This window comes from Typopeltis vanoorti, chromosome 10 (assembly GCF_054136105.1).
Source record: "Typopeltis vanoorti isolate ZY-2024b chromosome 10, IOZ_Tvanoo_1.0, whole genome shotgun sequence".
Classification (NCBI taxonomy): domain Eukaryota; kingdom Metazoa; phylum Arthropoda; class Arachnida; order Uropygi; family Thelyphonidae; genus Typopeltis; species Typopeltis vanoorti.
In genome coordinates, this window is record NC_143558.1 from 3,512,337 (window position 1) to 3,534,386 (window position 22,050).

At 37.7% G+C, this 22,050-nt stretch overlaps 1 protein-coding gene across 2 annotated transcripts in view; it reads right to left on the bottom strand.

Annotated features, from left to right (window-relative positions):
- The window catches only part of LOC150102135 (5'-3' exonuclease PLD3-like), a 217,721-nt gene that overhangs the window by 58,764 nt on the left and 136,907 nt on the right, over positions 1-22,050 (bottom strand). For both annotated transcript variants that reach the window (XM_090398904.1, XM_090398903.1), the window contains exon 6: positions 5,205-5,405. In XM_090398904.1, coding sequence (XP_090255030.1) covers positions 5,205-5,405 — 201 coding nt within the window. The remainder of the gene's footprint in view (positions 1-5,204; positions 5,406-22,050) is intronic.

The window sequence follows — 22,050 nt, forward strand, 5'->3', positions numbered from 1 at the left end:
CATATTTTGAAAACAAAAGATGCATCAAAGCTGTATAACTGAGAGGAGACCTCCACATAGCCTTTAAAGGAATGCAGAGAACCGACCAGGGGTTCTGACCTAATGTCCAATCCTAACCTTCTCGTGGTGCACCCTGTTGGGTATCTACCTGGATACTGAACGAACGAGGATGGACTGGCAATTTGGGATTTAGCCGATCAAATTGTATTCTTATTGGTTAAACCAAAATAAAAAATGATGGTACAACATGACAAAATTTCATGCCAGCTGGGGCATCGGCCGGTTAAACAAGGCCCCATTTTCGCCAGGGAACCAGGGCGATCAGCGAGAAGTCATCTACTGGATCAAATCTGAAAGCACACCCCAACTCAACATCACCAGAGTTAAAGATCGGTACTATCAACATAAGAAGCCTGAATGGCAAAGAAATGGAGCTAGCTGAGGAATTAGATAAGTACCAGATTGACATAATAGGGGTGACTGAAACAAAAAAGACAAAATCTGGTGAGATCTTTCAGAGCAATAAATACAAAATGTTATATTCAGGAAATGACAATCAAGGAAAAGAAGGGGTAACCATAGTATTCAACACAAAATACGAGGCTAATCTTCTTGAATGGCAGGCAGTCTCAAGTAGAGTGATGTGGGCTAATATCAGAATGGGGAATTGGACAATGAGACTTATTTGTGCCTATGGTCCCACAGAAGATTATACTAAGGTAGAAGTGGAGGAATTTTTTGATGCTTTAGAAAAAGCAACTGACACAATGAAAAAGGAAAAGTTGGTCCTTGTTGACGATCTAAATAGCAGAGTAGGAAATGATTGTTAGACATACAAAAATGTTTTGGGAAAATTTGGAGAAAAGAGCAAAGCTAATAATAATGGCAAATATCTGTTGGATTTCTGCTCAGGACATGGACTGGTTATTACTAACACCATGTTCCAACATAAAAATGTACACAAATTCACATGGAGAGCAGAAGCAAGGAATAAGAAAAGTCTCATTGACTATGTTATTGTTGATAGTGATGTTTTCTCCCTGGTGCAAGACAACAGAGTGTACAGAGGATTTGAAATTGGAAGCGATCACTACTTAGTCTAGAGGGATAAAATTGAATTTCATATTGAAAAGAATAACATGTAAGAAAGTTTTAAAGCGAATAAAAGTTGAGCAGCTCTCAGATGTGAACTGTAGGCTAAAATACACAAAGATTATTGAAGAAAAAATGAAAGAGTTTGAGAACAGGAATCAAACCTTGGAGATTCAGTGGCAAGCCTTGAAAAAAACTCTGATTCAGCAAGAGAGGTATGTGGTGAGGTAATCTGCAAGGATAGAAAAATTAGAACTCCATGGTGGACACAGAAACTTAAAGAGGCAGTGAAGGAAAAGAAGAAAGCATATCAAAAGTTCCTGGCAATTAAGTCATTTGTCTCTTAGAGAATACAGAGACAAATGTAAGAAAGCTAAACACCGTATGAAACTAGCTAAACAAAAGTCATGGGAGGACTTTGGCAAGAACATAGAAAATAAATATCAAGAAGGTAGTAAGATATTCTGAAGGTTGTTGAAGAAGCTTAGAAATGGAGGAAAGAGTGCTGTAAAAGGAGTTAGGTATGATAAAGGTGACATGAAAACGGGAGAAAAGGATATCCTTGAAGTATGGAGTAATTACTTCCAAAAATTGCTAAAGGAAACAAACAGTGATAGCAGAGTGGTAAAAAACATTCAACAGGCATACAGTCAGGAATACATATCCATACTTGAAGTAGAATAAGCCATCAATGACTTGAAATGTGGAAAGGAAGCAGGAGTAATGATATTCGACTAGAAATGCTGAAATATGATGGCATAAAAGTCTTACAGTGGCTGCACTGCATAGTTCAGAAAGCCTGGACAAGGGGACGAATTCCCGATGATTGGAGTAGAGCTCTAATAGTACCCATATATAAAAAGGGAAATAAAACTGAATGTGAGAATTACTGAGTGTTCCTGGCAATATCTATGCAAGTATACTTGAGAAACGGTTGAGAAGAATTGCGGAAGAAAAGCTTGGTGAAGAACAAGCTAGATTTGGGCCAAATTGAGGCTGCCAGGATCAGATCTTCACTTTACGACAAATAGTTGAGAAAGAATGGGAATATAACAAAGATCTGTATTTAAGTTTTGTCGATCTGGAAAAGGCATATGACATGGTGCCAAGAGAGAAGCTATTCAATATGCTACAGTTATATGGTGTCAATGGGGCATTATATCAAGCAATACTTAGTCTGTATTTGAGTTGTATGTCAGCAGTTAGAACTGAAGGAAGTACAGGAAGATGGTTTAATGTTAAATCTGGTGTGAGACAAGGATGTACATTATCCCCTCTGTTATTCATTATCTATATGGATCACATTATGAAGCAAAGTGGTATTAAACATGATATCAGAATTGGAGATGTTAATGTCAGTTCTTTGCTTTATGCGGACAATGGTATACTTTTAAATAAATCTGCTACAAGTTTGCAAGATTCCCTGACTAAATTGAATAACTGTTGTAATAGAGATGGTATGAAGGTCTGCATTAAAAAGACAAAAGATCATGAAAATAGGTAGAATTGCTGAAAATGTCAACTGTGTTGTGAACGGGGAACCTGTGGAAGAAGTAAAACATTTCAGCTCCTTAGGCACGATTTTTAGTTAAGATTCATATGGAATAAGAGAGAAATTAGTCAGAACACTAAATTAGCTGTATACAAAATGTTGAAAGTTTATTTTTCACTTGGTTAGAGTATAATAAATTTAGTTTAATCCTTTATCCAAGTGTGAGCAAACAAAGTTTGCACCTGAAAGTATCTTCAGGACTGGGGTAAGGTGGTACAACACCAAGGCAACTCGTTGCAAAGGTGGAGCAAGCTACCAACAATCCTGTCTCAGTATCTCCTATAATGCAAAACACATCTCCGTGCGGATATGTCTAATGTTATGCATTAAGGGAAGGGCCACTACCCAGACTAGTTTCAACCTTTATTGAGGTCTCTTCAGTGGGAACCAGGCCCAAGTGGAGATACCAGGCAGAAGCATTAGCAGGTCATCTCTACCTATAGGAGTTGCCAAATGGTGTGCCACCCTTTTTTTAATAAATTACTCTGGATTTAGAGAAAGATGTTGAAAGTTTATTTTTCACTTGGTTAGAGTATTATAAATTTAGTTTAATCCTTTATCCAAGTGTGAGCAAACAAAGTTTGCGCCTGAAAGTATCTTCAGGACTGGGGTTAGGTGGTACAACACCAAGGCAACTCGTTGCAAAGGTGGAGCAAGCTACCAACAATCCTGTCTCAGTATCTCCCATAATGCAAAACACATCTCCTTGCGGATAATTCTAATGTTATGCATTAAGGGCACACCATTTGACAACTCCTATAGGTAGAGATGACCTGCTAATGCTTCTGCCTGGTATCTCCACTTGGGCCTGGCTCCCACTGAAGAGACCTCAATAAAGGTCGAAACTAGTCTGGGTAGTGGCCCTTCCCTTAATGCATAACATTAGACATATCCACAAGGAGATGTGTTTTGCATTATAGGAGATACTGAGACAGGATTGTTGGTAGCTTGCTCCACCTTTGCAATGAGTTGCCTTGGTGTTGTACCACCTTACCCCAGTCCTGAAGATATTTTCAGGCGCAAACTTTGTTTGCTCACACTTGGATAAAGGATTAAACTAAATTTATTATTAGCTGTATACAAGACAGTGTTCAAACCTGTTTTAACTTATGGATCTGAGAGCTGGGTCAGAAGTAAAACACTTGACCAAAGACTAGAGACTGCAGACATGAGACTCCTGAGAAAGATTAGAGGCGTGAACAGATGGCATCAATTGCAATATCATATTAAAAACGAGGATATTAGGAAAGAACTTGACATTGTCAGCATCCAGGAATGCGTTAGCAGAGCTAATCTCAGGTGGTATAGTCACTTAAACAGAATGGCGAGGAAAGATTAGCATAGCAAGTGTTCTCTGCCAGGTTGGCAGCAAAACGACCCAGAGAAAGACCATGATTTGGTCACCTAGGTTTCTTCTTGATGGGGAGGAGGTGGAGAGGATCCAGAGGCGAGTGACCAAGATGATAGTAGGTCTGTGGAATGAACCTTATGAGAACAGGTTGATGATTTGTGGGTTGCAAAAATTGGTTGATAGGCAGAGGAGGGAGATATGATTGAGACATTCAAATTACTGAAGGGTTTCTATAAAATTAATTCAGAAGATATTTTTGAGAACAGGGCTGGTTGTGGGAGGACTAGGGGACATCCATGGAAACTGGGCAAAAGTGTGGTTAGTAAAGGTGTTAGAGCTGGGTTCTTTACTTTTAGAGTAAAGAACCCAGCTCTAATGATAGATACTGTATGAATGTCGAATAGTTGTGATGAATATGATTTGGGGCCTCCCTCGATGAGTCTAATGACTCCCTGGAGTTGCCCGTAATAATAATAATAATAATAATAAGATATAGGTGGATTGATAAGGTACAAAGTGCCTTAGACGATAGAAACATAAGATCTGATAATGTTGGAGACTTGACAAGTAACAGATAGATTTGGAGGAAAATTGTAGATAGGAAGTTAGTATTGATGTAAATTTTTCATGTAGTACTATCATATCCTGTACACCCCTTGAAGGTACATGTCAGGAATTTGATGATGATGAAGACTTTTTATGTTATGTTGGGTATATGTCTAGAAAATAAATAAATAATTTTCAATAAGAGATTTATTTATATATTTCTTCTCATTTCTAATTTCTTTAGTATATAATTTTAATATTGTAGAAATTTCTTAATTATTAAACAATTACCAGAATGTAAAAAATATTATAAAAATATCACTGAGAAATCGATCAATGGCTAATATATCTACATGTTAATTTTCAAAAAAATATCCAAAATATAAGAATATTTATTATTCAAAACATCTGAAAAATCAAAATATCTGATATGGGAAGTTTCAGATATGTCAGAGAACTCTACTTGAATGACTATTAAAACATATTAAAGGAAATGGACTACACTGATAAATAAATGGAAACAAACAAAACAAACAAACAAGAAAATGTTCAAGAAACAAAATAAGAACAAAATAATAAGAAATGGAATAAGTATGTTTATAAATAAATCATTTGCAATTAGATATATATAATCATTGATCTCATAGTGAAAAATTAACTTACTGATAGATATGTATAGGCAAGTGTGCCGTTGAACTCAACAGCAACAGGGTTGTTTTTATTAATTGCGGTATACATACAAGAAGGCCAGTCAGCAGGAATGTGGGCATCTGGTAGTCCCATCATCCAGTATGCTTCAAAAATTTTGGATAGATCATGAGCAAGACAAGTGCAATTATAAACCACCACTCCAAGTTCCTTCACCTGATCAAGTAAATAAATAAAGTAACATATTACTATATACATATTGTGCTATCATAGAATACTGGTCATGGAAAATCAATAATTAGAAAGCAATGTTTATGTTTTTTCTCCTCCCTCCTTTGGAATCCTGAAGTAGAGAAAGGGGAAATCAATAATGTGATAGTAGTGTTGAAGTCTCTTCTCCTTCCCTTGGATATACTACTTATGAAGTTTGGAAACAGCACAGGTACTACTTGTAGTAATGTAAGTTGGTAAGGGTTAGATACACTGTGTTCTAATACAGAGATCAAACATGGTTTTTTGTGCAACTTCAGGCTTCCAATAAGCAAGTCATGAAAATAATCTACATCTCAAGCTATTTAAATAATGATGACAATTCTGAATTCACATTCAGGACAAAAAAAGAAATGGAATAACTATGTTTATATTTATACACATTTTGTATATTTTATCAAAATTATATAACAAAACATGTTTCAAATTAAGTGGATGTTGAATAGAGAAACTACAAGAGTTTTGTGCCGAATATAGAAACTATAAAAGTTTCGGCGGATCTAAGCATAAGCAAACCTTTCATGACAGGGACAACTCATAGTAAATGTGGAGTAAGCTCTGATCACTATCCTTAGTATTTCCCATAATGTAAAACACATCTCCTAGCAGACATGAGGTTATACATTATGGGTGTGTGGGGGGGGGGGGGAATCACTACCCAGACCGGTTTCAACTTTTGTTGAGGTATTGTCAGTGGGAGCCAGACCCAGATGTAAAATACTCAGGTTGAAGTGATGCAGAACTTATAATTTACCATACAAGTTGCCAAAAAAGGTGTCACATCACAAAAGGCACCAAGAATTACCGAAAAAAAGAGCCAAAAGGCTTCGCTTCGGTGATGCAAAATTATTCAAATTAAGTGGATATTGAATCCAACATTATTTCAAAGCCGAATAGAGAAACTATAAAAGTTTCGGTGGATCTAAGCGTAAGCAAAACTTTCATGACAGGGGCATGAAAGTTTTCATGACAAGACCTCAACAAAGGTCAAAACCGGTCTGGGTAGTGACCCCCCCCCCCAATGTATAACATCATACATGCCCGCTAGGAGATGTGTTTTACATTATGGGAAATACTAAGGATAGTGATCAGAGCTTACTCTACCTTTACTACAAGTTTCCCCTGTCATGAAAGGCTTGCTTACACTTAGTTCCGCAGAAACTTTTACAGTTTCTCTATTCGGCTTTGAAATAATGTTGGATTCAATATCCACTTAATTTGAATAATTTTGCATCACCAAAGTGAAGCCTTTTGGCTCTTTTTTTTCAGTAACAAAACATGTTTATTTATTATTTATAAATTATGAATAATGGATTAAAAAAGAGAGAGTGTGTACATTAATAATATTTGTAGTTTAATAAAATGTAAAGCCAATCATTAATGTGTAAAAGATTTTTTTTACTAGTATAAAGGATGGCTCCAAAAGTAAGGTATACCACAATATCAATAACATTGCAATTATGAATGAAATTATTTACACATTACACATTATTTGATGTGTTTCATTAATGACCCCTCTTCATGAACTATATTCAGAACTTCTTCATTACTTTTCTTTTCTGTCCAACTAATTTATCATCTTTCTCCAGCACAAATTTCAAATGCCTCCAACTTTTTCATGTCTTGTTTTGTTAGAGTCCAGGCTTCACAACCATATAATGCAATGTTCCATATGTATGTTTTCACTAGCCTTTTTTTGAGCTGGATACTAAGTCCTTTACTGGTAAAAATGTTTCTTCAGTTATAGAATGCTTTTTTGGCTAGGATTATTCGTGCTTTAATATCTGATTGGTTTCTTCCATCTTCTATGATAAGATTGCCAAGATATTTAAAAGAGGATACCTGTTGTAGTAGGTTATTATTTATTTCCAGGTTTATTTTCATTGGATTTGCTTTACTTGTAATTAATAATTTTGTTTTCTTATAATTAATTTTTAGGCTGTACTGTGTGAAGATTTCTTCCATCTTTGTTAGGGTGGCTTTCAGTTTATTTTCATTATCAGCTAAAATTGCTATATCATCCGCAAACCGTAGCCAGTTAATATCAATTCCATTTATCTTAGTTCCGGTTTCTATTAGTTCTTTCAGTTTTTATTTATTGCATCTTCAATGTACAGATTAAACAATATGAGTGAAAGAGAGCACCCCTGTCTTACACCTCTACGTATTTTTCTATTGCGGTTTTTGTTGTATTGCTGGCTGCTTCTATTAGGGCTTCTTGATGCTTGTAAAGATTAAATATGAGGCCTTCTATCTCTCCAATCTACCTTTATTGTTTTTAGGAGGTGAAACATTTGATTCCAGTCAATACTATTGAAGGCTTTCTCCAAGACAAGAAAGACTATCAGAGTATTTTGATTCTTCTCCAATCTTCTTTCAATAACTGTTCTTAGTGCTAGGATTGCTTCTCTTGTCCCCTTGTTTCCCGAATCCAAACTGGTCATTGCCAACATATTCTTCAACCTTCTTTGTAACTTCTTCAACCTTTTTTGTATAATTTTGAGTAGTATTTTCGAAGCATGTGATATTAAGCTTATTTATGAAATTAATGAAACATTAATGAAACACATCAATAAGAAAAGAAAAAGCCTAATTGGACACCATTTGAGGCATGGGGGACTGATTACAGAAATAATGGAGGGGACTGTAGAAGAAAAGAGGCCACAAGGCAGACCAAGAATTTCATATATAAATAACATAATGATGCTAACTGGCGCTAAGAGTTATGAAGAGATAAAAAGGAAAACACAACACAGGATGTTGTGATGTGCTGCTATATTTACCAATTTACGGATTGATGCATCAAAGAAGAAGACATTATTTAATTTAGATCAAAATTAAATTAAATTTTATTAAATTTAGATACTCATATGGCCTTTATAGATTATGAGAAAGCTATTAATAAAATACACAGAGAAAAACTATGGAATATAATGAAAAAAACAAGGATATCCATTACATTTGGTACGAGATATACAAAGTTTATATAAAGATACAAAAATACAGTTAGGTAATAAATTAACAGAAGAGATTGAAATAAATCAGGATATCAGACAGGGATGTAGCTTATCTCCAAATCTATTCAATATATATATATATATATATATATATATATATATATATATATATACACACACACACACACACACACACATATATATACAGGTTTCTCAACCATTTAAACAACCTCCATCAGGATATAAAATTGACCATGGAGATTGAAGAAAATAGTTCGCTCTGTTTCCTTGATGTTAAACTCACCAAGACGCCTGAATCAATAAAAGTCTCTATATTTAGAAAGCCAACACACACGGACAGATATTTGCATGCATCCTCACATCACCATCCAGGGCAAAAAAAAGTTGGGTATCGTATCAACTCTTGCGAATCGTGCAAGATCTGTACTGTCAGATGAAGAAGAACTAAAAAAAGAACTACAACATCTTAAATGGACCTTTAAAAGCAATGGCTACTCTTTAAAAAGTATCAACAGACAATTATCCCACCGTCAACGTAGCAACGTAGAGACACAGAACAACTCCAAAGGTTATATCTCTTTGCCAATATATCAGCACACTATCCAAAAAACTGAACAGAATCTTAAAGAAATTCAACATAACGTGCTTTTCGACTCTTCCAAAAACAAGATCAAGTTTCAGAAACTATAAACAATCTCACAACCTTCTACAATTTCCAGGTGTATCAAGGTCACATGTGAGTGCGGAAAACCTTACTATGGCCAAACGGAGAAATCTATCTTACTACGTCTCGAGGAACACCAGAGAGACATTGCTTACAAGAGAACCAGAGCTACTGCCCTATCAGGCCATGTCCTGTTTTCAATAAACACGAACAATGAAAGCCGCCAACATGAAGTAAATTGGACAACAACTTCAAACCTACACATTTGCCATGATGAGGTAGAATGCCGCATTGTAGAGTCAAAAGAAATCACCTTGGACCCTCTTCATATGAACAATAATCTCAGTTATAATTTGCCTGACTCTTTCAGCTCTACTATCAGATACTGGAGAACGCGTGGTTCCACACACGCACAAGTGTACAACAATAGAACTTTAACACGGACTATAGCACAAGTTCATAATAACTGTAATTTACAGTCGAATATCATAACTTTATAATTGTATAGCTTTAGAGTGTCTCAATGTCTGTTTCAGTGTCTTTTAATATCTTTCTATGTTCTTAACGCCTGATGAAGTCGATCTCGACGAAACATGTTGCATTTGCAAATAAATCTCAATTTGTTATAATTCTCGGGTTTATAGTCAGTTTATATTAAAAATGAACACACACATATATATATATATATACACACATACATACATATATACATACATACATATATATACAGGGTGTTCAGGATAAATTTGACAGTTTCGTAAGGAAAAAGAAAATCTTCTTTGTATCTATTAAATTTAATGAATTGACAAAAAAACATTACAGGCAGAGTTAATTACAATACTATCAACAAGATTTACTCAAAATAACCACCATTAGCATCGATCACAGCTTCAATTCTGCTTCGGAACCTCGAACAAGCTGATGCTACAGTCTCCCTGGGAAGGGCCGCAAAAACTGTTTTAATTTTATCCATTAACTGGGATTTTGTATTACTGGAAGTGCGATTGGTGTCTTTTTCAACTGCGCCCCATACAAAATAATCCATGGGGTTAAGGTCTGGGGAGTTTGGAGGCCAAACATTTGGACTGGTGAAGTCGTAGAAATTTTCAGACAACCATTTTTGACTTTTCCCAGAGGTGTGGCAAGGGGCCGAATCCTGCTGCCATACATACGGCCTACCATTGGCTACCCTTGTTATCCAGGGCTTGACTACAGTTAGCAACTCCACGAACAAAGCCCGAATTCCAATGCCAGGGTTCTTCAACACCTGTTCCTGCAGATTTGCGAGGAATTCTGCTGTACGAACGCAATCAGATCGTCTGCTAGGGATCTTTCTTCTTGCTACATCCTCGTAGTCACCATTGCAAGTCTCTAGTTCATGCCTGATTGTTTTTACTGTATTCAGGGAGCATCGGGCAGCAGTCATAATATCCTTATTTTGATGGCGGGCACGAATCATCATGATACAAGTTATTCTCTTCCATGATTCAGGTGGGTTCCAGCTATCCATCCTTTCTGACATCTTGTATATGAATGAAGAAGGGTCCAAACTTTTAAATGAAGAGAAGTGTGTGTTAATACATGTAACTTACGGAAAAATATAATTAATTATAAATATGTCAAATTTATCCCGAACACCCTGTATATATATATATATATTTTTTTTTTTTTACTACACATACCGGCTACTAAATTAGAAACCTTTATTTAATGCCGTGCTGGACCTCCTTTAGCCCGAATTACAGCACACATATGCGCATGGATTCCACAAGCTGTTGGATTAAATCTTACGTCTATAACATACCAGGTGTTCGCCAGACAATCTTTAACTGGCTCAAATTTGGCTGAAGAAGACTTCACTTCCGGATCTGTTTTTAACATGGGCCATACATTGCAAATTGGGTTCAGATTCCGGCTTGTGGTGGCTAGGGAAGATGGTGGAAGTCGCTGTCATGCTCGCTGAACCACTGCTGAAGAATTCATGCTCGATGGAGAGCAGCATTTTCGTCCATGAAACAACCGTCACCTGCTGGATAAAAAATGAACATTGCGAGATGGAACTGATCGGCAACAATGTTCAGATAAATATTCCTTGGAGGACATCCGACCTTCTAGCAATATAAGTGGGACTGTTCCGTACCAATACAGCATGCCCCACACCATGATCCTCCAGAACTTTGAGTTGTGTTTACAAGGCAAGCGGGGTTCATTGCGCCATGCGGCTCCCGCCAAACTATCTGCCTACCTTCTGTACAGAACAAAGCATACTGCGACTCGTCGGATCACGTGACTTTTTTCCAGTCTCGTGATCCGACTGGAATCTGCAATGTTCAATCACGGTGTTCCTAACATCACTGCAGACGAACTTCCCAGTTCTCCGCAGAATAGGCATGCGACTGCCAAATACCGATCCTCTTCAATTCCTTGCGCATAGTTCGTTGAGATATGGTTCGGGAACAGCCTTCATTAAATGCTTCGGTCAATTGCTGCACACAGGAAGTTCTGTTTGTCCGTACAAGTCTTCTCAGACGGCGATTTCATTCCTGACAGAATGTCGTAGGACTACAGTTAGCCTCTTAGACAAGCAATATGGATTAGTTTCCCATTGATTAAACACCCGAGATATCCTACCTTTTTGAGAAACCAGTCAGCTCGGCTGTTTTCAAAATCGTGGTTCCAGCCAGACGGGCTCCCACAATAAGCCCTTTATCGAACTCCGAACAAACAATCACAAAAAAAGAACATCAATTCAATTGAAAGCGCGTGATGTTATATGCCCTATCGATTGCAGGAGAATAGCTCCATCTGTATTAATAAATATGCAAAAATAAATTACGGTAAAAATTTATTTTATTGTATTTATTAATGCAAATGGAGCTATTCACCTACAGCCGATAAGGCATATAACATCACGCTTTCAATTGAATTGATGTTCTCTTTTTTTTTTTTTTTTTTTTGAGGTGGGTTTTTTCCCTCTAATTGTATTGATAATGGATATTAAATTAGAATTAGATTTGCGAGGAATTCTGCTGTACGAACGCAATCAGATCGTCTGCTAGGGATCTTTCTTCTTGCTACATCCTCGTAGTCACCATTGCAAGTCTCTAGTTCATGCCTGATTGTTTTTACTGTATTCAGGGAGCATTGGGCAGCAGTCGTAATATCCTTATTTTGATGGCGGGCACGAATCATCATGATACAAGTTATTCTCTTCCATGATTCAGGTGGGTTCCAGCTATCCATCCTTTCTGACATCTTGTATATGAATGAAGAAGGGTCCAAACTTTTAAATGAAGAGAAGTGTGTGTTAATACATGTAACTTACGGAAAAATATAATTAATTATAAATATGTCAAATTTATCCCGAACACCCTGTATATATATATATATATATATATATGGGGTGCTTAAGGGTCAAAGCTGTATAACTGAGAGGAGCACCACATAGCCTTTAAAGGAATGCAAAGAACCGACCAGGGCTTCTGACCTAATGTCCAATCCTAACCTTCTCGTGGTGCACCCTGTTGGGTATCTACCTGGATACTGAACGAACGAGGATGAACTGGCAATTTGGGATTTAGCCGACCAAATTGTATTCTTATTGGTTAAACCAAAATAAAAAATGATGGTACAACATAACAAAATTTCATGCCAGCTGGGGCATCGGCCGGTTAAACAAGGCCCCATTTTCGGCAGGGAACCAGGGCGATCAGCGAAAAGTCAGCTACTGGATCAAATTCGAAAGCACACACCAACTCAACATCACCAGACTACTATCAACATAAAAAGCGTGTATGGCAAAGAAATGGAGCTAGTTGAAGAATTAGATAGGTACCAGATCAACATAATAGGGGTAACTGAAACAAAAAAGACAAAAACTGCTGAGATCTTTTTGAGCAATATATACAATAATGTCATACTCAGGAAATGACAATCAAGGAAAAGGAGTAGCCATAGTATTCAACACAAAATACGAGGCTAATCTTCTTGAATGGCAGGCAGTCTCAAGTAGAGTGATGTGGGCAAATATCAGAATGGGGAATTGGACAATGAGACTTATTTGTGCCTATGGCCCCACAGAAGATTATACTAAGGTAGAAGTGGAGGAATTTTTTGATGCTTTAGAACAAGCAACTGACACAATGAAAAAGGAAAAGTTGGTCCTTGTTGGCGATCTAAATAGCAGAGTAGGAAAGAATTGTCAGACAAACAAAAATATTTTGGAAAAATTTGGAGAAAAGAGCAAAGCTAACAATAATAGCAAATATCTGTTGGATTTCTGCTCAGGGCATGGACTGGCTATTACTAACACCATGTTCCAACATAAAAGTGTGCACAAATTCACATGGAGAGAAGAGGCAAGGAATAAGAAAAGTCTCATTGACTAAGTTATTGTTGATAGTGATGTTTTCTCCCTGGTGCAGGACACCAGAGCGTACAGAGGATTTGAAATTGGAAGCGATCACTATTTAGTTTTGAGCAGGAAAAAATTGAATTTCATATCGAAAAGAATAACATGTCAGAAAGTTTTAACGCGAATAAAAGTTGAGCAGCTCTCAGATGTTAACTGTAGGCTAAAATACACAAAGATTATTGAAGAAAAAATGAAAGAGTTTGAGAACAGGAACCAAACCTTGGAAATTCAGTGACAAGCCTTGAAGAAATCCTTCATTGAGGCATGTGGTGAGGTTGTCTGCAAGGATAGAAAAATCAGAACTCCATGGTGGACACAGGAAGTTCAATAGGCAGTGAAGGAAAAGAAGAAAGCATATCAAAAGTTCCTGGCAAATAAGTCAGCTTGTGCTCGTAGAGAATACAGAGACAAATGTAAGAAAGCTAAACACTGTGTAAAACTAACTAAACAAAAGTCATGGAAGGACTTTGGCAAGAACATAGAAAATAAATATCAATAAGGTGGTAAGATATTCTGAAGGTTGTTGAAGAAGCTTAGAAATGGAGGAAAGAGTGCTGTAAAAGGAGTTAGAGATGATAAAATGGACATGAAAATGGGAGAAAAAGATATCCTGGAAGTATGGAGTACTTACTTCGAAAAATTGTTAAATGAAACAAGCAGTGATAGCACAGTGGTAAAAAACATTCAACAGGCATACAGCCAGGAATACATATCCATACTTGAAGTAGTAAAAGCCATCAAAGGCTTGAAATGTGGAAAGGCAGCAGGAATTGATGATATTCGACCAAAAATACTAATATATGGTGGCATAAAAGTCTTACAGTGGCTGCACTACATAGTTCAGAAAGCCTGAACAGAGGGACAAATTCCCGATGATTGGAGTAGAGCTCTAATAGTACCCATATATAAAAAGGGAAATAAAACTGAATGCGAGAGTTACATAGGTAGTTCCCTACTGCGTGTTCCTGGCAAGATCTATGCAAGTACTCGAGAAACGGTTGAGAAGAATTGTGGAAGAAAAGGCTTGGTGAATAACAATTGAAGAAAAAAGCTGTCAGGATCAGATCATCACTTTACGACAAATAGTTGAGAAAGAATGGGAATATAACAAAGATCGGTATTTAAGTTTTGTCGATCTGGAAAAGGCATATGACAAAGTGCCAAGAGAGAAGTTATTCAATAAGCTACAGTTATATGATGTCAATGGGGCATTACATCAAGCAATACTTAGTCTTTATTTGATTTGTCAGCAGTTAGAATTGAAGTAAGTACAGGAAGATGGTTTAATGTTAAATCTGGTGTCAGAGAAGGATGTACATTATCCCCGCTGTTATTCATTATCTATATGGATCACATTATGAAGGAAAGTGGTATTAAACATGATATAAAAATTGGAGATGTTAATGTCAGATCTTTGCTTCATGCGGATGATGTTATACTTCTAAATAAATCCGCTACAAATCTGCAAAATTCTCTGACTAAATTGAATAACTGTTGTAATAGATATATGGTATAAAGGTCAGCATTAAAAAGACAAAGACAATGAAAATAGGTAGAATTGTTGAAAATGTCAACTGCATTGTGAACATTGAACGTGTGGAAGAAGTAAAACATTTCAGCTACTTAGATACGGTTTTTAGTGAAGATGATAAATTAAATATGGAAATAGACAACAGAATCATTCAGAATCAACAAAGCTGGTATGGTAGGAAGTCAATTGAATAAATTCACATGGAATAAGAGAGAAATCAGCTGGAACACTAAATTAGCTGTATACAAGACAGTGTTCAAACCAATTTTAACTTATGAATCTGAGAGCTGGGTCAGAAGTAAAACACTTGACCAAAGACTAGAGACCGCAGATATGAGAGTCCTGAGAAAGATTAGGGGCGTGAACAGATGGCATAAATGTCAATATCATATTAAAAACGAGGATATTCGAAAAGAACTTGACATTGTCAGCATCCAGGAATGCGTTAGCAGAGCTAATCTCAGGTGGCATGGTCACTTGAACAGAATGGACGAAGAAAGATTAGCAAAACAAGTGTTCTCTGGCAGGGAAACGACCCAGAGGAAGACCAAGATATAGGTGGATTGATACAGTACAAAGTGCCTTAGATGATAGAAATATAAGATCTGATAATGTTGGAGTCTTGACAAGTAACAGACTGATTTGGAAGAAAATTGTAGATAGGAAGTTAGTAATGACGTAAATTTTTCACGTAGTACTATCATATCCTGTACACCCCTTGAGGGTATATGTCAGGAAATTGATGATGATATATATATATATGATCTGATCCTGTGGCTTCCTCTCTTGAGAGGGTTGCAACTGATTACTAGCAAGATAGTGACACAAGGTGGTTTCCCGTTGCCTTTCTTGCCATATTTTTATGACTGTAGCTTGTGTGTTCACGGGTCCAGTTTGCCTGCTTGTGGGATTAAAAACCCCAGGTAAACTGGCAGAAAAAACCCTGCTGTCCAAGCCCAAGACCGGCTAACTTGGGCACATGGTTGTGAAGCGCAAAGCCACTCGGCTAACAGCGTGGACATACTATATATATATATATATATACACACAGGGTCTCCAAGAGAAATTTTCGGGCCTGTGACAAGTCTGTAGTCTGGGCCCCACTTAAAAAAGTGCATCACTTTTTCAATATCTTGGTGTTCTTCCATCTTCAAATATTTCAGTAGTAAATGCTTGTTTTTTTAGTCTTCTTTTGCCTTCTCACGATCCCTTTTCTCCTTTCGTTTTTGATTTCCAGATTTATGATGATACATTTCTGTTGGTCAAATTTTTATTATTAAAAATATAATTTTAATAATTAAAAAATCAAATTAATAAGAATATTTACTTTTATTTTTTAGCACACGGCCTAAACTATACAGTTGCACACTTTACAATCACAAAACCTTCGCTATCAAAATACTAACAAGAACGAAGCGGTTACTGTGAATGCAATTACTAGCTAGCGCAGCCAACTGTAACAATCTTGCACGAATGCCTATTGATGTCATCACCCACTATATATATTAAATCTTATACATTTTTGGAACTACAGTGATCCGCTCCGAGAGAATCAGTGTCTTCCAGACAATCATGGCGAGCTAAAGAGCGTAGCCGTCTGTCTAAAACAAAACACAGTATCATTCTCGATATGCTATTATCCTTTATCATTGTTGTATTATTACGAGATTTAAAACCATTCATTATAAACACAGTTATGTGACACGTTGGAACCCGACGGTCAGGACCTTTTCGATGCCGGGCCCGTGACAAAAGTCTGAGATGTCACCCCCTCTCGGCGGCCCAGTGTATATATATTTATTTAAAAATCAGATTAGTAAAACATAGAAAACAACAATAAAACAAGGTATTCAGTTAACCAGAAGAACTGTTATCAATGCAATGAAAATGACCTTCAAAAATCAGTTTACAAATTAAACAAAATAAGCCAACAATACAATTTAAAAATTTCACTAAAGAAAACAAACGGCATGCCATTTAAAGGTTGGGATCATGTTAGATCAAAAATAGTTACAGAAAATAAAATAACAGAACAGATCACACAGTTTAATTATTTAGGCTGCATAACAACATATCTAAAAGATAAATATCTTGTTGGAAGTTTTTTTTTTTTTTTTTTTTTGACTTGGTTAGACTTTTGTTCGACTTTTTTTGACTATGAATTTAGTTTAATCCTTTATCCAAGTGTAAGCAAACAAAGTTTGCGTCTGAAGTATCTTCAGGACTGAGGCAACTTGTGATAAAGGTAGACTAAGTTCTCATCACTTGTCTTAGTATCTCCCATAATGTGAAGCACATTTCCTTGTGGACATGTATAATGCTATGCATAAGGGAAGGGCCACTACCCAGAATGGTTTTAAACCTTTATTGAGGTCTCGTCAGTGGGAGCCAGACTCAGAGATGGTGATACTAAGGTGGAAGTAATGACAATTGACATTAATGTCTTTAGGGGTGAAGCAAGATGCTTTTCATATTCCTTGCTATCTGTTACAGCTACAGTGAGGGTAGAATTTTACAAGTAGTTTGCTCGCCCTGGATGGGCATGGAGATTATGCATCGCTACTGGAAGCTAAAATGGTTTTGGTCTTTTATCTTTGAATATATCCGTTGCCTCGTAGGCTACAGCTTGCTGAACTAGATCGTTGGGGTGTATGGACGTTTTTAGGAAAAACATTGTTGCTAAAGATTGCAGAAAAGAGAAGATATAAGGAATCTTTATATCTCGATGAAGTCTGTTGTTTCTGATGAACCATGGGACGTTCAGAATCATTCTCAAGCACTTGTTTTGTACATTTTGCAGTTTGATAATATTTGTAGTGGAGGTATGGCTCCAGGCTGGAGAAGTGTAAGTGATTATGGGACGAATCATCAGCTGGTATAAAAGCAATTTGATTCTGATGTTTAGCTTGCTGTTCCTGTTAATTAGGGGGGGGGGGGTAGATCTGGGTGATGGCTTTAGATGTCGTTGTACACGTAGCCTTGATGTGTTGGTTAAAAGTTAATTTTTTGTCGAGGACAACACCAAGGTATTTTGTTTCCGTCTGCCAGGGAATTTTGGTATTGAATAGTAAGACCTCCTGCAGCAGATATCAACCTTTTCGTGAAGAGAATGGCTGAGCTTTTTTTGTGGATTTACTTGCAGTCTCATTTATATAAAACTTCGACAACAACAACAACACTGGTCAAGCTCCTCTTAAGCCAATCATCTCCATACATTATGATTTACTTAGAGAGATGGAGAACCATCTCTCTAACATTAGAAGGTTTTCTTGAAGCGTTCTAGTAATAAAGTGTGGTCGGAGAGATCTGGCTAATAATGCTGTATCGTCTGCATATAGGGCCATGATGGATGACATTGGGTTGTGCGGGATAGCTGACATGTATATAGAGAACAGCAATGGAGCTAGAAGGGATCCCTATGGTACTCCGGCCAAGATATGGCGCTGAGATGAAGTAGTACCATTGATCTCGACTTGCATAGTTCTGTTCTGTAGATATGATCTAACTAGATGTACTGTTTTCAGTGAGATACCAGCTGAGATAGTTTATGTAGCAATCTGAAGTGCCATATTTTGTCAAATGCTTTGGATAGATCAAGAAAAACAGCTCCCGTGTATTGATGCCAGTTGTAGCTGGTGGTAATATATTCCACAATTCTGTGGATTTGCTGGGTAGTACCATGGTGTTGCCAAAAACCGAGCTGCTCTTTAGGAAGGACGTTTTCATTTACTGAGGCTTGAAGTCGTGAGAGGATGACCTTCTCTGCAATCTTACCCAAGTTGGAGATGAGGCTGATAGGACAATAACTGTGGGGAAGGTGTGGGTCCTTGCCTGACTTATGAACTGGGATTACTTCAGCCTGTTCCCAGGTGGAAGGAAAATAGTGAAATCTTAAGATTGCATTTATTATTATGGTCAGGTACACTACAGCTTTTTGGGCAGCAGCTTGATCACCCTATTTGTGATGCCATTTGGCCTAGGAGCTTTTTTGTTCTTTAAATTTTTAATAATATCATATATTTCAGCAGGTGATGTGGGTGCAATATGGTCAGCACTGGTATTAGGAAGTTTTAATGAGTGTCTGACCTGTCTGTGGATTTTATACATGTGATCGAAGTCTAAATTTTCATATGAAGGTTTGCACTGCTCTTCTAAATTTTTTGCTATGGCTTTTGCCTTGTCATCTGTGTGAACAAGGCCCTGGTCAGAAAATATAGGGGTGGGGAAGAGATGTGCCTTTGTTCTGATATTTCTCAGTAGTCCCCAGATAGAGTGATCAGTAGGCGAGATAGAAGCTAACTTTTCTTCCCATACTTGGTCTCTGTGAGCTTCGAGTGCATCTCTCACTGTCCCGTTTAGTGTATTAAGAACTGTTTTGTCTTGTGGTGCACGAGTGTTGCGAAATCTTTTCCTAGCTCTGTTTTTCTCTCTGATTAAGTTCATAATGTCTTTGGGCAAACGACCAGGCTTGGGGGAGAGATTTTTAGGAGGTGGCTACCTTTATAGTGGAGTTAATTTGTTGGGCGAGGCTTGTAACTGCAGATTCCACATCTTCTTTTGTACATATATGAGGAAGAGGCCCAATGTATTCCCTGAGTACTTTTGACAATCTTTCCCACGATATACATGCGTGAGAGGGAAGAGACAGGTATTCTTGTTTTCCCAGCTGTAGTAGAATTGGGTTGTGATCAGATGACAACTCATTCAATGAATTGAGGCTGTACTGAAGTTTAATATCTTGCAGGATAGCTATATCTAGGATGTCAGCAGTGCCAAACGTACTAAGATGAATTGGTTCGGTGGGGCCTGCCACAACAGCATAGTTGATCCTATGTAGTTGGAAAGGATGCAGTCATTCTTGTTGGTGGTTCTACAATTCCAGGCAGGGTGCTTGGAGTTTAAATCCCAGGCAATAATGATGGACTCTCTGATGTCTAAGATGGCATTTAGATCAGAGTGCAGTAGAGATTTAAGGGTGGGTTGTAAGCTGAGTAGATTTTCAGTCTGCCAGCCGAGCTGGTGAATACCTCCATGCCTGTGATCTCAAAGTTAGTGGTTGGAGGGTTGTTTACAGAATGGTGCTTGATATAATTTTTAATGAAAATGGCAGTGCCACCGCCTCTGTAGTTCAACCTGTCATTTCTATATAGGAGATAACCCCATATTTTAGGGTTGTCTGAGGGTCTTAGATGTGTCTCGCTAATTAGTATAACATCTGGTTGATATTCACAGGTGAAATGTTGGAGCTCCAGAATTTTGTTTTTGAGGCCATTTGCATTCCATGCAACAATCTGAAGAAAGGATGGAATAAGTTTGTTTCTATTCATTTAGAAGTGCTGTGAGGATGGCCTGTGTTTCGCAAAGGAATCTTTTAGTGGAGGTTGTTGAAGTTTTTGACAGGCTGAAGTCTTGTAGCATGTTTGCTAGAGGCCGTAATAATAACAGCTGTCAGGTTTGTAGGTGCAGTTGGCTGATTCTGTTTTGGTGTTGACTTGTTTGTATGGCCCACATCAACATAACTTCTTGTTTGCTTTTGGCTTCCTCTATCTTTGAAGGCTTCCCTTCCAACTGTGGTTGCCAAGCCTCTGACTGTGGTGCAGGGACCTCTGGTGTTCTTGTACTAGAGGAGGAGGACTGTTTAGCTGTCTCCATCCGTCTGTTCTTCGGGTGCTCAATACATCCCTTATAGTTCACAGGATGAGGGCCACCGCAGTTGGCACATTTAGCCAAGGTGGTTTTTGGCTTTGGGCAAAATAGCCACTCAACCAAAAAATTTGGTTGGGTAGCTATCCCCACATTTCAGACAATTAAACTCACTTTAAATGTCTGAAATAAATTTAGGCACGGCTGTTACCCCTCAGATGAGATATGAGCAAATGAGAGGCTCTGCTCGGTGGTGGGGTGAGCCTGCCACGTTGCAGAGTCAACCGGCTCTGAGAGTTCTTCTCAGTGGAGTGAGCCTGTTACTGAGGAGAACAACGCTGAGTTTTTGGAGTTTGACCTGTACTTGAACATTCAATAAAGGTCGAAACCGGTCTGGGTAGTGGCCCTTCCCTTAATGGAGAAGTCATATTTACCTATATGAGTTGCCAAAAGGTCTCTCACCTTATTATTAAATTACTCTGGATTTAGAGAAAGATGTTGGAAGTTTTTTTCACATCGTTAGACTATAATAAATTTAGTTTAATCCTTTATTCAAGCGTAAGCAAACAGAGTTTGCGCCTGCAGTATCTTCAAGACTGAGGCAACTTGTGGTAAAGGTGGACCAAGCTCTCATCACTCCTTGTCTCAGTATCTCCCATAATGCAAAGCACATCTCCTTGCTGACATGTATAATGCTATGCATGAAGGGAAGGACCACTACCCAGGCTGGTTTCGACCTTTATTGAGGTCTCGTCAGTGGGAGCCAGACCCAGAAGTGGTGATACTAAAGCAGAAGCAATGGAGAAGTCATATTTACCTATACAAGTTGCCAAAAGTGTACTACCTTATTATTTAATTACTCTGGATTTAGAGAAAGATGTTGGAAGTTTTTTTCTACTAATTAATTTTTTTAAATTTTCTACTAACTAAATTTATTATAGTCTAACCAAGTGAAAAAAACTTCCAACATCCTTTTCTAAATCCAAAGTAATTAAATAATAAGGTGGTACAGCTTTTGACAACTGGTATAGATAAATATGACTTCTCCATTGCTTCTGCCTTAGTATCACCACTTCTGGGTCCCACTGAAGAGACCTCAAATAAAGGTTGAAACCAGTTGGAAGCTTGGGTGATGAATGGCAATGCTGTAGTTCATGAAGTTTTAACTGAGGCGGCTCGGCTGTTACTGTCACCCAGGTCCTGGATGGGGGGGGGGGGGGTAATGAATGGCAGTGCTGTAGCCCATGAAGTTAACTAAGGCATGGCTGCTGCTGTTACCCCACAGATGAGATATGAGCGGCTCTGCTTGGTGGTGGGATGAGCCTGCCACGGTGTAGAGCCAACCGGTTCTGAGAGTTCTT